This window comes from Eurosta solidaginis, chromosome 2 (assembly GCF_040869045.1).
Source record: "Eurosta solidaginis isolate ZX-2024a chromosome 2, ASM4086904v1, whole genome shotgun sequence".
NCBI lineage: Eukaryota > Metazoa > Arthropoda > Insecta > Diptera > Tephritidae > Eurosta > Eurosta solidaginis.
Window position 1 is genome coordinate 298,757,458 of NC_090320.1, and position 14,081 is coordinate 298,771,538.

At 36.9% G+C, this 14,081-nt stretch overlaps 2 protein-coding genes across 6 annotated transcripts in view; one reads left to right on the forward strand and one right to left on the reverse strand.

The window, feature by feature from the left end:
- The window catches only part of LOC137241276 (trans-1,2-dihydrobenzene-1,2-diol dehydrogenase-like), a 161,977-nt gene that overhangs the window by 61,980 nt on the left and 85,916 nt on the right, over positions 1–14,081 (reverse strand). The window lies entirely within an intron of this gene.
- Positions 1–14,081, forward strand: part of LOC137241274 (uncharacterized) — a 65,542-nt gene that overhangs the window by 26,783 nt on the left and 24,678 nt on the right. For both annotated transcript variants that reach the window (XM_067768710.1, XM_067768709.1), the window contains exon 2: positions 13,115–13,369. In XM_067768710.1, the coding sequence (XP_067624811.1) occupies positions 13,129–13,369 (241 nt within the window). In that variant the 5' untranslated portion in view covers positions 13,115–13,128. The remainder of the gene's footprint in view (positions 1–13,114; positions 13,370–14,081) is intronic.

Sequence of the window (14,081 nt, forward strand, 5' to 3'; positions counted from 1 at the left end):
TTAGCCTCACTATGCTGTTATTAAATAATCACAACCACATAATCAGCAGCCTGGTGCATAGAGATTATTTCACATACACATATGTAGCCGACAGGTAAGAGCAGAAGTTATTAGTCACACATATCCACGCATATGGTTAGAAGAAAAACATAAACTGCAGATATACATGTATATAGCTAAATAACCAAGCATGAGATACAACTGTCCTAGAAGACCATTGCGTGAAACGTCTAGACCTAAGGAGAAATGGGCGAACGAGGTAAACGAGAGTATGAAAGCAGCGCAAGCTGAGGAATCAGTAATCAGTTTGATTTAAACACGCTATTACTGAAGTATAATTGTGAAGTACTACTCCCAATGTAGTATAAATAAAGACAATTTTTCAATACTGAACATTGGGGTTATTTATTCGAGAGTTCAGCGATTCGAACGTTAGCAGAAGGTGTATAATAATCCCCCCAAAAATCATTACAGTACCATTGATACTTGTATACAGGTCTCATCTCCTGTCCCTGGGTTGGACCTCAACTGAGCGAATCGCGAGGGCTGTGGTTTCACCGCAACTGCGAGGAGCGTTCATTGTCTCTTCAGCTCTAGAAGTTTAAAATAAAGCATTCTCTTCAGAGCTATGCGGTCTCTTTAGTTCTCGTAATTCGGAGCAATGAGATGTAAACTTTTCATGGCAAAAATACACTCGGAGTGCTCGCCAAGTCACTGCTGATGGGCGATTCCGCTTAAAAAAAACTTGTTTCTTAATTTTTTATGTTGCTTAGCCCGGAACCTCAGGTTCTTCGGAGTGGTAAACGGAGCAGGCTATCGCCACACCACGGCGGTCGTCAGTAATATATTGGCATCGAAAATCGTAAATGACAGTAAGTGACCTTTACTCTCTTTTCGCTAAGGACGGCAGTGAACCTAAGATGGCAAATAAGTTCTAGTTAGATAATAACTGAATTTTCTCCAGTTATAATATAGACAGTTTAAGCTTTTATGTTTCATATTTAATAGCGTTTTCTTTTCTGGAAAAACTGTTACGCTTTCTGTACGCCGCGCAAGGGTTGTAAATATATTTTGTTCTATTCTAAAAAGCAGGTAACGCCTTTACGGGGTATTTCGTTCATTTATGAAAATTGTTGCCTGCTCGCAACGCAAAAGCGTTACACTTTTACCCTGCATAAAATGATGGTGTGGCAGTGTAACTCTGTTAAACCAGCTGATCGTGACAATTTATTTTCGTAACTTCACAAATTTTAAGCGAAGAAAATTGAAAAAGAAGCAATAATTGCTAATGAATTTTTATTATTATTGACAGCGCGTTTGCGAAAATCAGCTGATACATAGGGTAGCCATTTATGTTCTCTCTATTAAGGTTTTACCATTTATTTAGGCAACAATTTTTTTCAGAAAAGAAAACGTTATACATACGTACATTTGCAAAATGGTCAATCCATCAAAGAACGACTATCAGCTGCAAGGAGTTTCGACAATGAGTACGCCTTCTCAAAAGGGGATAATATCATACTGGAAGTAACATGTAGAGTTTCGGTCCCATTGGGAACCAAAAAAGTACTACCAAAAAAAAAAACTAGATTTAAGCCGTAAAATTTTTCGAAAATATCGAAATAATGCTAATAAACCAACCCGCCAAGAAAATCGCCAAGCTAAATTTGCCAGCTGAAAGCATGTAAAATAGATAGAGGGCGAAACAGTAAAAGTTCCAAATGCACTAGAAGTAGACCAGTTTTCAACTAAAGATATTCTCCACAAGGTGACTTCCGTACTGTGCACATATTTCTAGAGTTGTGATTCTACCGGGTATTTACCATTTTTATGGGTAAATACCAGGAAAATACCCGGAATATTCCTTTTTTGTATCTTTTTTGGGTATTTAAAAAATTGTAATTAGAGTTTGGAATGACAATTCAGCAATTAAATTTATACGTCATTTCAAATTAAAAAATTTTCGTTTTGATTTTAAACAATCAACCCAGCAAACACTTGGAGACAACAATTAGTCTGAAAGGAGTCCAAACTTTGGATTGTTTGCACTCGTTATGAACTCATTTAGGAGCCTGAAGCGAATTGTCCTCTAACATAAGTCTTTTACAGGCCTCCTTCCGATATCATATATGAGCCTTATTGGCGTCATATACTGCTAATTTTGAGTATTTTAATGACACTACTTCAGGGCTTTAAGGAAGAATTTTTGACATATATCCGAAGCGGAAAACACAGGGGAGAAAATTGTTGTGATAAAACTCCCATGAGGATAAGATAGAAATGAAATAAGTATTAGTTGAATTAATTATTTATTTAGAATAAATTGTCACAGAAAAATTTCTGAGGTTTAATTCCGGAGTTGCCTCGTTTACTGATTTTAATATTTTTCGCTTGCTCATAATTTCATCAAATTGGAGTCATAAAAGGCTCTAAGGTGATTTTTGAAGCTGATATTTTTCGGAACCATATTGAACTCCAGAACTGTAAGAGAATGTTTATAGGGTACACATATTTACGCAAACAAAGCTACCCCTCAAACATGCTCACGGCGCTCATGGAACTTAGCGGTGGGGAGGGAGGGATGGCCTGAAGGTTTAATGTGGCGATATAAATCATTCCCGATATGTTCGGGCTAGCACCTTAATGGTGCTGTGTTACCGGAGCGTACCGGATCTGTATCCGGCAAAGGACCATCACATCGATAACACTCCCCAAAGCCTTCGGGGAGTAACCTTACCGCTACAACAACAACAACATCAACAATATGCCTAATAAATAGGCCATATAGGTGTCAGATAATCAGAGTTTATTAGAGTTAAAAATGACGCCGGAGAATTCCAGTAGAGTATAATATGAGATGCTTAAACACCTTTTAAACTTATGTCGGACTCTTATTTAGGCTCAAATGATATGATTTAATAGGCTCATATAGAAGGACCATTACAAAAAGGAAATACAATACAGACTGTAAACGCTCCAATTTAGATATTTTTTCCGACTCTTTTTTGTCTTAAAATGTTTACTGGGTAAACTTACAATTTTTGCAACGGCAAGCGTTATTGGCTAAATATTTCTGAAAAACCCTGAATTACAGATTAAAACAAATTCAATCGATAGCGTAATGGATAACTACCCACCAATATAGGACAAAATGGGTACATTTTGGATTGAATTTGTGTGATTGTTTCCCTCATTTTCCAAAAGATTATTTTATCCTTCTTTGGGTATTTATTTTGACCATATACAACCAATTTACCGAGTATTTACCATTTGGGTATTTACCCCTTTCCCATCTCTACATAATTCTTATTTTTCGCCTTAAAACAAGTTCGTATCCTAAGTCTTTCGTATAAGGTCTCTGTACGAAATTTTCACATTAAACCACAGCTAGTCAAATACGCATAATTTTTAGAGAAACTATTAATTACATGGCAGTAAATAAAATACAAAAATAATTTGGAGGAAAATAGTAAGGTATTATCTAGTAAAAATTTTCACATAGGCGCTTACTTTCTTGCTAGATTTGCCACAAAGTACCGCACTTCATCCATGTATATATCGAAGTATGCTCTTGTATGGCTGTATGTGAAATTTTAATATTCGTATTAAAATATTTTTAACTACTTCAACGCAGGATTTATTATCTCCGCAAATTGCATGAGCTTCGCACATAAATCTACATAAATACAAAGTATAAAATACTTGTAATTAAAATTTTAAAATTTTTGCGTGTTTAAGATTTTTTTTAATTGTTGGCTTGACAGCAAGAACTCACAAAATCTGTAATGAGTCAAAGCCGCAGTCAAAAACAAGAGAACAACAACTTTGTATCAATGTTGTAAGTGCCAGCACACAAAGCGAACATAAATCATAAAACACCAAGTCAGACACACATACAACCATACATACAAACTCTTGCATGCTGGGCGCCCAACAACCATGAGTTTGTTTTTACCAGTTCCCATCGCGATCAAAATGGAACCAGGAAAGCACAGACAAAATTAATTTGGGGAACGTTCGGTGAAAAGGAAATGTTTTCACTTTCAGTAAGGAAAAATTACAACTGAAAGAAAAAAAAAATAATAAAAAAATTTTAAGCACTTCCTTTATATAAATGGACAAAAATCAGCGAAAAATGTCTCCTTATATAAAGACATATTCTTTCTAAACTTTGATTTTTAAATTTTGACATAGAAATTGCAAAAATATTTATGAGAAGTAAAAATATAAAAGTGGAGCGCACATTACTTGGATTGGAAAGTTGGTAGGAAAGGAGATATTATTAGTCAATCAATTGCGCTCCACCTTTATATTTTTACTTCTCATAAATATTTTTGCAATTTCTATGTCAAAATTTAAAATTCCAAGTTTAGCAAGAATATGTCTTTATATAAGGAGACATTTTTCGCTGATTTTTGTCCATTTATATAAAGGAAGTGCTTAACATTTTTTATTTTATTTTTATTTTCTCCTTTTGTTCCTTTGTCACGGCGTCTTAACCTATCTGTGAAGTTTTATGCTTGTAGCTCAATGAGAACTTATATAAAAATCAATCCCAAAATTCCCTCCCTTTCGGATGATTTTTCTAAATATCTCATCCCGTGCGCCCCCTAACAAATCTTTTTGTATCGTGTCATCGGCTGTCATCGACCTCTTAATTAAGTTTGAAATGTCAAGTCTCTAGCTCAGCGAACTGGTTTGAAAATTTTCAAATTCCTATCTAATTATTTCGATCCGTGCGCCACCTAACGGATTTTTTTCCTTTCAATGAGAAGTTACTTAAAATCGGTTGCAAGATTTGTATTAAAAGCGGACAAACATTTAACCGACCTCATATAAAGGAAGTAAAATGATGATGCGTGTGATGCTATAAGTACAAAGGCATGGTGTAAAGCAGGTACCCTGTAGAAATATTCTGAGACAAAGACAATTGAAAGCCTAAATAAGTTGTTGGAAAGAGAGAGCTGGGCCGCATCCCTTACCAGGAAAGGTCTTAATTCGGAGAGATTAAAAGATGGGCTTAAGATGGTGAGGGATAGTGGGAATGGAAGAGAGAGAGAGAGGAAATGGAAAAACGTATGAATAAAGTTAAAAAAATGGGAAGCATAAACGTAAGATAGGGAAGAAGAGGAAAGGGAAGAGTGTGAAAAGTAGTGAAGTAATGGCCATCTTGCAAATGTGGACAAGTCAAAAAACAATATCCGAAAAAATGTACCTACAGGTTCCAACAACAAATGCACAAACTTAAGTTTTCGACCAAGTCAGACATTGGCATTGTCGAATGGCGCCGGCTACATGAGTCGTTGTACTCACTTGCACTAAGGATATACGGACCACACTTGATCTTGATTAAAAATTCAACTAAAGGAGGACGCACAACAAAGGAAAAAAATTGGTTGAAATATTGATAAGTGAATTTGCACAGCAACACACACAATTTCGCATAATGCCACACGCAATGTGGGTGAAGAAAAAAACTGTAATCATGCATCAACAAAAACCAAAACATAAGAGACAATAAGTAAAGAAACGGTAAAATCAAGAAGAAGAAAGAGAAAAAGCGCCTTAACTACAGCAGGAAACAGAATGAATTGTTCGTTGAAATAACTTGACAACCGACAGCCCACCTGTGTAAAACAAATGAAGTGCACGAATTGTGTATGACCGAGCGCCAATAAAGTTGTTGCATGCTGTACGTACATAACCCAGTTAACCTCAAAAAACTTTAACCAGATATACTTACTTAATTGTCGCTTAACCGTTTAAACGGTTATGGCTGTCCAACAAGGCGCGCCTGTCGCTCCTTCTCTCTGCCAACCGGCGCCAATTGGCCACACCAAGGGAGTTTAAAACGTTTTCCACCTCGTCCTTCCAAAGGAGTGGGAGCCGCCCTTTACCTTTGCTTCCATTGCCGGGTTCCGATATAAACACTTTCTGGGCCGGAGTGTCATCTTTCATTCGCATAACATGGCCTAGCCAGCGCAGCTGCTGCGTTTTAATTCGCTGGACTATGTTTATATCTGCGTATAGCTCTCCTACAGCTCATCGTTAAACCTTCTTTGGTACTCGCCATCGCCAACGCGTAGAGGTCCATAAATCTTTCGAAGAACTTTTCTTTCCAACACTCCCAGAGCCGTTTCATCTTAACCCGAAATAGTTCCAAGGAAAAATTTGAAAACATTTTTGAAAGTATCTCAAAATAACCACGAAATGGTTCCAAAAATAATCCTGAAGTCATGCTGAAATAGTCCCGAATTGATCCCGAAGGTAATCAAATTAGGCCCGAAATGGTTTCCAAACGATTTTAAAGTTATTTCGAAAACATTCCCGAACTAATCATAAACTTATATCGAAATTGTTCCAAAAATAATCACAAAATAGTTGCTAAATCTTCCCTGAAACTATCGTGAAATCATCCAAGCATAATCCTGAATTGGTGTAGAAGATTATCCGGAATTATGCTGAAATAGTCTCGAAATGAAACGGATACAGTCTCGAAAAGCTTCTCATTAGCAACGAAGAAGAACTTTACAAAAACAAATCTACATGGCACACAAATTAATATAGAGACAAAATGTTTCAATTGTGTTGTTAGTGTAGAAATGAGAAAAACTGAATTAAGCATGAAAACAAATACCAGCAGGATAGCCTAGTAGTTAAAGGCAACTGCAGTTTCACCATGTGATTCACGGTTCGAATCCCGGTGAAACCTTTGACAACATTACAAAATTGCCTGATGATGATTACGTTGGCGGTTTTCGAAATGGTTCCATCGCAATATGCCAGTAAATGTTTCTTTCTTTTCAGTTTCTCTTAGAAAACATAATAATTGAAATTCAATTATTATAAGCCGGTGTTAAACTCATGAATTCTTAAAAATATAAGTATAAACTGAACACACCATTAAACAAACATACATTCCAGAAATAGTTCCGATATGATTCTTAAAACAATCTCGAAATCGTCCTAAAAGGATTACGCAGTATTTAGTATAGATGAATCCTGAAATGCGCACGAAGTAGACCCTAAATGGAAGGCGAGCACTTTTCTAAAACTGCTTAGACCTCCAGTTTTGTATATGACACATACATCAAGACATCAATGGTGTAGGCTGAAGAGATGTCGTTATACCTATTTATTAGAGAATCCTTTTTCCGGTCTATTGGAGCCACTTTCAAACAAATGCCATCCAGTCGTTCTGGTGTGATTGAATGACAAAGACAAAGTCTTCTTAACATCTAAACGTTCACATTTATGATGTTAATAATATAACGTTAGCTTAATGTGAAAATGTGCTAAGTCACTTTTTTTGAAAATTTTTATTTTAATGCAGTTTTATAACTGAATTCAAAATACACCTATCACAAAAAAAAAATATTTTCATTTTTCATTTTTAGGTGCTGTGTGCAATGTTGTGTAAATGTGCTAAGTCGTCAGCTGTTAAAAAAAAGTGCTAAGTCAACCTGTCAATAATATCAATCTGAATTACTAGTCATTTCTTTGTGCGCGCATTTTATTTACTTGGTTAATTCATTCCGTCTAAAGTACATGCTTTGTTGTTGTCGTTGCATTAACGATAAAGACACTCCCGAAGGCTTTGATGGTCCTTTGCCGGATATAGATCCGGTACGTTCCGGTAACAAAGCACTATTAAGGTACTAGTCTGACCATCTCGGGAACGATTTATATGACCACATTAAACCTTCTAGGCCATACCGCCCTCTCCACCCCCTAGCTGCATGAGGAACTTGGGGTCGCCACGTTAATGAAACAAGATTCGCCACGGTTAGGTGAGGTTGACAATGGAGAGGGTTGCGAACACAACCCCTTGAAATTGGATTCACCAAATTAAGACATGTTTTTGGTGTTTGATAAATGCTTTGCGCTGACCATAATCAATTTCAATTCTTACATGTCGATAACTACATGCTTTCTTAGAGACTAGCTAAAAATAGAAAACAATTCAAGCTTAAACTTACTGACTCGATTTGCTAGATGTATAGTCCTAGTTATATGTTCGTTCATATCATAATTCGTTTTATGAGTTATTTCGATAAATAATCTATTATGCCGAAGATCACGCAGTGGAATATATGGAATGAACAAAGTAGATAAATCAGTGCAATTCGTGCTAAAGTTTATTACATTATAGGCAAGCATGAGTGAGATAAAAGTTCTTTTGTCATGCAAAGCCTGAAGACCAAGCAATTTGTGACTGCTGGTATATGATGGGAGGCCGTCTGGCCATTGAAGCATACGTAAAGCAATTTTTGTAAACATTTTTTGAACTTTCTCAATTTTATAGGAGTTAGATTCATAGAAAGGATACCATATTATTGAGCAATATTCAAGACCACTTCTGACCAAGTATATATAAAATGCCTTCAACGTCATAGGCTCCTTAAAGTCACTGTTACGTCTGCTGAACCAAACCGTTGCAACAAATTTTGAAACAACAAAGTCAATGTGACTAGAAAAAGAGAGTTTGGAGTCAAAAATTACACCCAAGTCTTTACTCTCTTGACAAATATTAAGAGATTTAGCATTTCGTTTGTAGGTATAGTTTGTGGCAGTTTTCTTTATGGAATAAGACACAAAACAGCATTTGTTTGAATTTAAAAATAAGTTATTGTCTGCGCACCATCCGGCAAAAGAGTCCAGATCAGAACAGAATTAGTTTGACAAATAAATAGTATTTTTTGTCAAATATATGGTTTTAATGTTATATTTCAATCCCTAAAGGGGAGGAGTGATGGGGAAACATATTGAGTAAAAAGTGCTAAGTCAGGAGAAAAAATTTGTTTTGAGTGGGGAAATTGTGCTAAGTCATAAAATAGCTGCTGGGTTAGCATACATGATTTTTATTTATCTTTTTCAAAGCTTTTACACTCAAAAGTATTGCAACTAAGGTATCCTCAGTTTTGAAAAAAAAGGTTATTTCAAAAATTATTCAGTTTTTTTCGTCTCCTGTAAAATTCGTAAAAAGTGACTTAGGACATTTTCACTTTAAGCTAACGATAAGCTTAAACCATTCAAAACTGTAAATGAGAAAAAGGCATTATTTCGATATGAGAACAGTTACTTTTACATGGGAAAGGGTTAAATGAAACTTGGAGTCATATGGAAATAAGAATAGTGAATTGTAAATGCGGGATAGTCAAATAACCGTTATTGGTTTCTTTATCGACAAGTTATCGATTTATTATCGAAATTTTAACGTTTATTTATCGATATGTTATCGATAAGCTATCGAAAAGTTATCGATTTTTTTATCAAAAATTTATTGGTGCGTTATCGAAAACTTATTTATTATTGGTTGAGAAGTTATCCATACCATCAACAAGTTATCGATTTGGTATCGGAATATTACCAATTTGTTATCGAAAAGTTATCAGCTTTTTACCAAAAAGTTTTCGATTCGCTACTGAAAATTTATCAATTTCTTATCGGGGTGTTACCAATTTGTTATCTGCGTATTATTGACATGTTATCGACGACTCATCGGTTTCTTATGAAACAGACACCGATAAAACTCCAATATAAAAGCAATGACAAATTTGTGACCCATCGATAGCAAGCCGATAAGAAACCAATTACAAGCCGATGAAAGGGCGATAACAAGCCGACGACTCGACGATAATAATTCGCTATCGATAATAAGCCGATAATAAAACAACAACCTGTCGGTATCGGTTGTTACCAATAAGGAGCCGATAAAGCTCTTCTCAAAAAAATTTTTTGTTGTCAAATTGTGTTTTTATTGGAATACCTGGGCAACTTGAAATATAAGTTTTCTAGACGTACGCCTGTATGTTTAAACATCGAACTTTACGAGTGTCGTTTTTTCATTTAGACTGGAAATGGGGTATTGAGCAAGTAATAAAAAGTTCTACGGTTTTTCTGTTTATTGTAATGCGCTCGTTATGTTATTGAGTGTAGAAGGTACCGATGTGCTATGTTATCGTAACAAGGCGAATTCAGTACCAGGAGTTGTTATCCCAACAGCTGATTGCTTCTCCGTGATTATTTTCCATACAGTGCCTTGTACTTTAATATGTCAGTTAATGTCAGAAAGCAATTCAAATTTTCTTTTGATTCGCATTGTATCGTAATGAAAACGTGTAGCTACTTAATGACGCAACATAAATGGTTCGCTGTATAATATCAAAGCTTTAATGAAAATAAAAATAAAAATCAAAAACAGAGACAACCGAAAAAGTTGTCCATTACCACGTACGCCACCACCAACGATGATCTTCAGCAATTTGCAACAATACTTTTCATTACGACGGAGCTTGCGGTGGCTTTTAAGTCAAATTCGCAATTTTTTTTCGGTTTTTTCTGTTTTCGAAGTGAGCACTTTTTTGGCGCTTCTTTATCTTCTTTCCCAGCATCTTCGTCAGCAACGACAACAATAACTACAACAAAGTGCTTGCATGCCTGCTACACAGCTGATTATAATATTTACTTGCAATTTATCGCAATAAACGAGAAAATCAAAATGAGATACGCATCTTTTGAATAAACGTGTGTGGCAGACTATTTGACTGTCCATTTCCCTGTTTGACTGCCATAAGCAATTATTTACTGAGGTCAGCTATATGTATGTAGGAGTATGTATGCTATTCGACCCCCATATCAGACGCCGCCTTTTATTTTTATTGTCAACCTTTCCCTGCAATATCTCATCTTCTTCGTTGGCAACTCTCTAGATATCGTAATAAATTTTAATAAAGTTGTCATACATGTTGGTCCTGCCAAGAATTGCTCAAAGATGTGTATGTATATGTTCATTTGTATGTCGGTACATTATCGATAAGAAAAGACACGGGCAGCGGAGCACATCATGCGTCACAAGCAGGGCCGAAGAAAGGGGTGGGCCGAATGGGCCGCGGATCAAAGGCCTCCTAATTATGATATATGTTTTTGGAAGCTCTGAAATTTTTTAGGCTTATACGCTTTTAAACAGTTGTCAGTTTCGTGCTAGGCATTCCCACTCATCACCCGCTCCAGAGGCCCAATAATCTCAAATCGATCCTGGTCAAAAGTCATACTTGAACATAGATAAACCAGCAGTTTGAATCATAACCGTAATGTGAGGTTGACATCGTCGACGGTGGAGACGATAAAAAGTGACTGGCTGGGCAACTAAATGGTGTCGAACCGATCTGTGGGATCTATGACGGCAGAATATGTGACTGGTTGGAGGTTACAGGTGGGTAATAGTTCGATGGGATTGGTGAACGGTGGTTTTACAGGTAAAAAGCTATATCAGACAAGGTGGTTGGCGATTTAAGGGGCTGTGCAGCGCAATTTCTAGCTTTACCAATCCAATTGTCAGTCTCACCTATGGCGGCCTCCGTGGTGTGATGGTAGCCTGCTCCGCTTACTACACCGTAGGTACAGGATTCAAGTCCCGGGCAAATCAACATGAAAAATTATTCTATTAGAAAAAAGTTGTTCTAAGTGGGATCGCCCCCCGGCAGTGATTTGGCCGACACTCGGAGTGTATTTCTGCCATGAAAAGCTTTTCGCAAATTTTTAGGAAGTACTAAAGGGAGCACGACGCAAAAGGGAAAAGAAGCTCGGCCTAAATCTCCTCGGAAGTAAATTGCACAAAGTATTTAAAAAAAAAAAATTTGTATACAGAAATTTAGAAAGGAGGTGACGAGAAGACCTAGAATTTTCGACGTAGTCATTTCAAGTCGTTCCCCAGTTGGTCGGGCTTAATAAAATATCAATATGCGGAAAAAAGCCATCGAGATCCCAAAACCTTGGGAGTGTCTTTACTGCTACAAGAAGAAGATGGTGGGGAAATCTGCGAACTGTAAGGCGATGTTGAATAATCGATAAATGTGCGAATCTATATAAAAAAAGCCGTGGATCGATTACCTATTCGTCGATAATCAAAAGGGCCGATGAAGCAATGGTATACCGAATAGAGAAAAGAGCCGGTGGATCGGTGAATCGATGTCTAAGTGGCGGCGGCCGCAACTGTCTGCGAATCGTAGTTTGCATGTACCTCTCTGTTTCTATTACACAAAAATAAAGGATCAATTGGTAAACAAAATTCGAATTTATTCGCTGGCCATGGCCCGAAGTTACAATGGCGGCGGGTGCACCAGTGCTTTCTTGTTGACTAGGAGGATGTAGTGGTGACCCTCCTCTGTCTGCTGACTCTACTCCGTGTGCTGTCCCTCCTCTGTGTGCTATGATATGCCTAATATCTTTCAGTAAGTTGGAGTTTCTTTATTACCTCCACAATCCACTCGTACATCGGTTATCAAACGCGGCTCCAAAGCACTTGACAATCTTTAGCGCTGCCTTGTGCTACAATAGTGTTGTCTTCCCTTCTCTATTACGTTCCGTTCTTACCTCTCTCTGCTTATGCGTGCAAGTCAACATCACCGATTCCCCACCAAGGTAATTTATTATCGTGATCGTCGCTCTGCGGGTCGAAATCTCTATTTATAGGGCTCTATTCGTGCTTTTTATCATTCTTATTAAGTATATTTTACACAATTCATCTTGGCCATACCTGTCTGATGAGGCGCGTGCTCTTAAAGAACCGTCCGCCACAGCAGCCCCCCTTACTGTGGTAAGGCTTCCCTTACTCCAAAGGCGGCCTCGTTCATGTATAGCAGAATATTCTCCCTGGCTGCAAATCATCTTATAGTATGCATAACAAATTCGATTAAGGGGTTGGCAGTCTTCGCTCAGCATAATTTCCGAAGGCCGAACATAAAACCTCAAGTGGAAGCAGCCCAACAGTATTGTGCTGTGGAATTCGGTTAAGCCCTAACATCTCATAGCTAAACAAAACTGAGCATAGTAGATCTAAACGATGACAATTTGATAATGAGATGCTCACTTACTAAGAGCTGCTACAAATAAATAATATCCTTTTCTTTTTTTGGCTCTCTATTTCAACCAATTTATTCGATCCACATATTCAGTAAATATCAATTTATTTTAACTCCTTAAATTCATTGGGCCACAACTATTAAGATAAATGACTATAAATTTAGTACGCACTCAACTAATTACAAAATATCTCACAGCTAATTCGACTTATCTAAATTTATGAATAATTTTAAAATCTATTCCATTGCAGATCCCCTGACAGCAATGATTACCGATCGCAACAAATTTAGTTTTGTTACGATATGTCTTGGTTTATGCGTCCTGCTTACCACTGCGAGCGTTTCGCTAGCGCAAGCAACGAGCAGTACGCAGCAGGAATCAAATGAACAACATCAACAACAACAAAAACAAAAACAGGCGATAATCGCAACGATATCAGTTGTCGACAATAAAGATAAAGAAGAGGCAACGAATGCGATCATAAATGAGCAGACGAATGAAGTGGGTATGTACAATAATAATTAACAACAGCAATAGCAATTTATTTTATTTATTCAGCATGATAATGACAATTTTTGCCACCAATTTGGTTTAAGTATGTTTCTTTAGAAGACGAGCTTCTTTCATTTGCAAATTTAAAATTGCCGCAATCAATTTAATGTAGACTACGCATGAAGTTCGACTGCAGAAAAAAGTTGTTCAAAGTTTTCTGAAATTATTTACATAAAACAAAGCACAAAACGAGTGAGTTCCTGAAAAAGTTAGTCAACCTAGGGTGAAAGCGCTTCTTATGGACCTAACTATGCGCACTGTTCATTATGAATGCCCTTAATGGCTGCCGGATGGAGGAATATTATTGTCATGAATTGTGGGAATATTTGATTACTATGCACCTTCTGCTAACGTTCGAATCGCTGAACTGTCGAATAAATAACTAAAGTATTCAATATTGGAAAATGATCTTTATTTAGACTACTTTGGGAGTAGTACTTCACAATAATACTACTTTAATAGCGTGTTTAAATCCAACTGATTACTGACTACTCCGCTTGCGCGGCTTTTATACTCTCGGTTACCTCGTTCGCCCATTTCTCCTAAGCTCTAGACCTTTCACGAACATGCCTTCTAGAACAGGTGTATCTCATGCCTTGCTTATTTAGTATATCTGTAGTTTATGTTTTTCTTCTAGCTATATGCATGTGTATGTGTGAGTACCA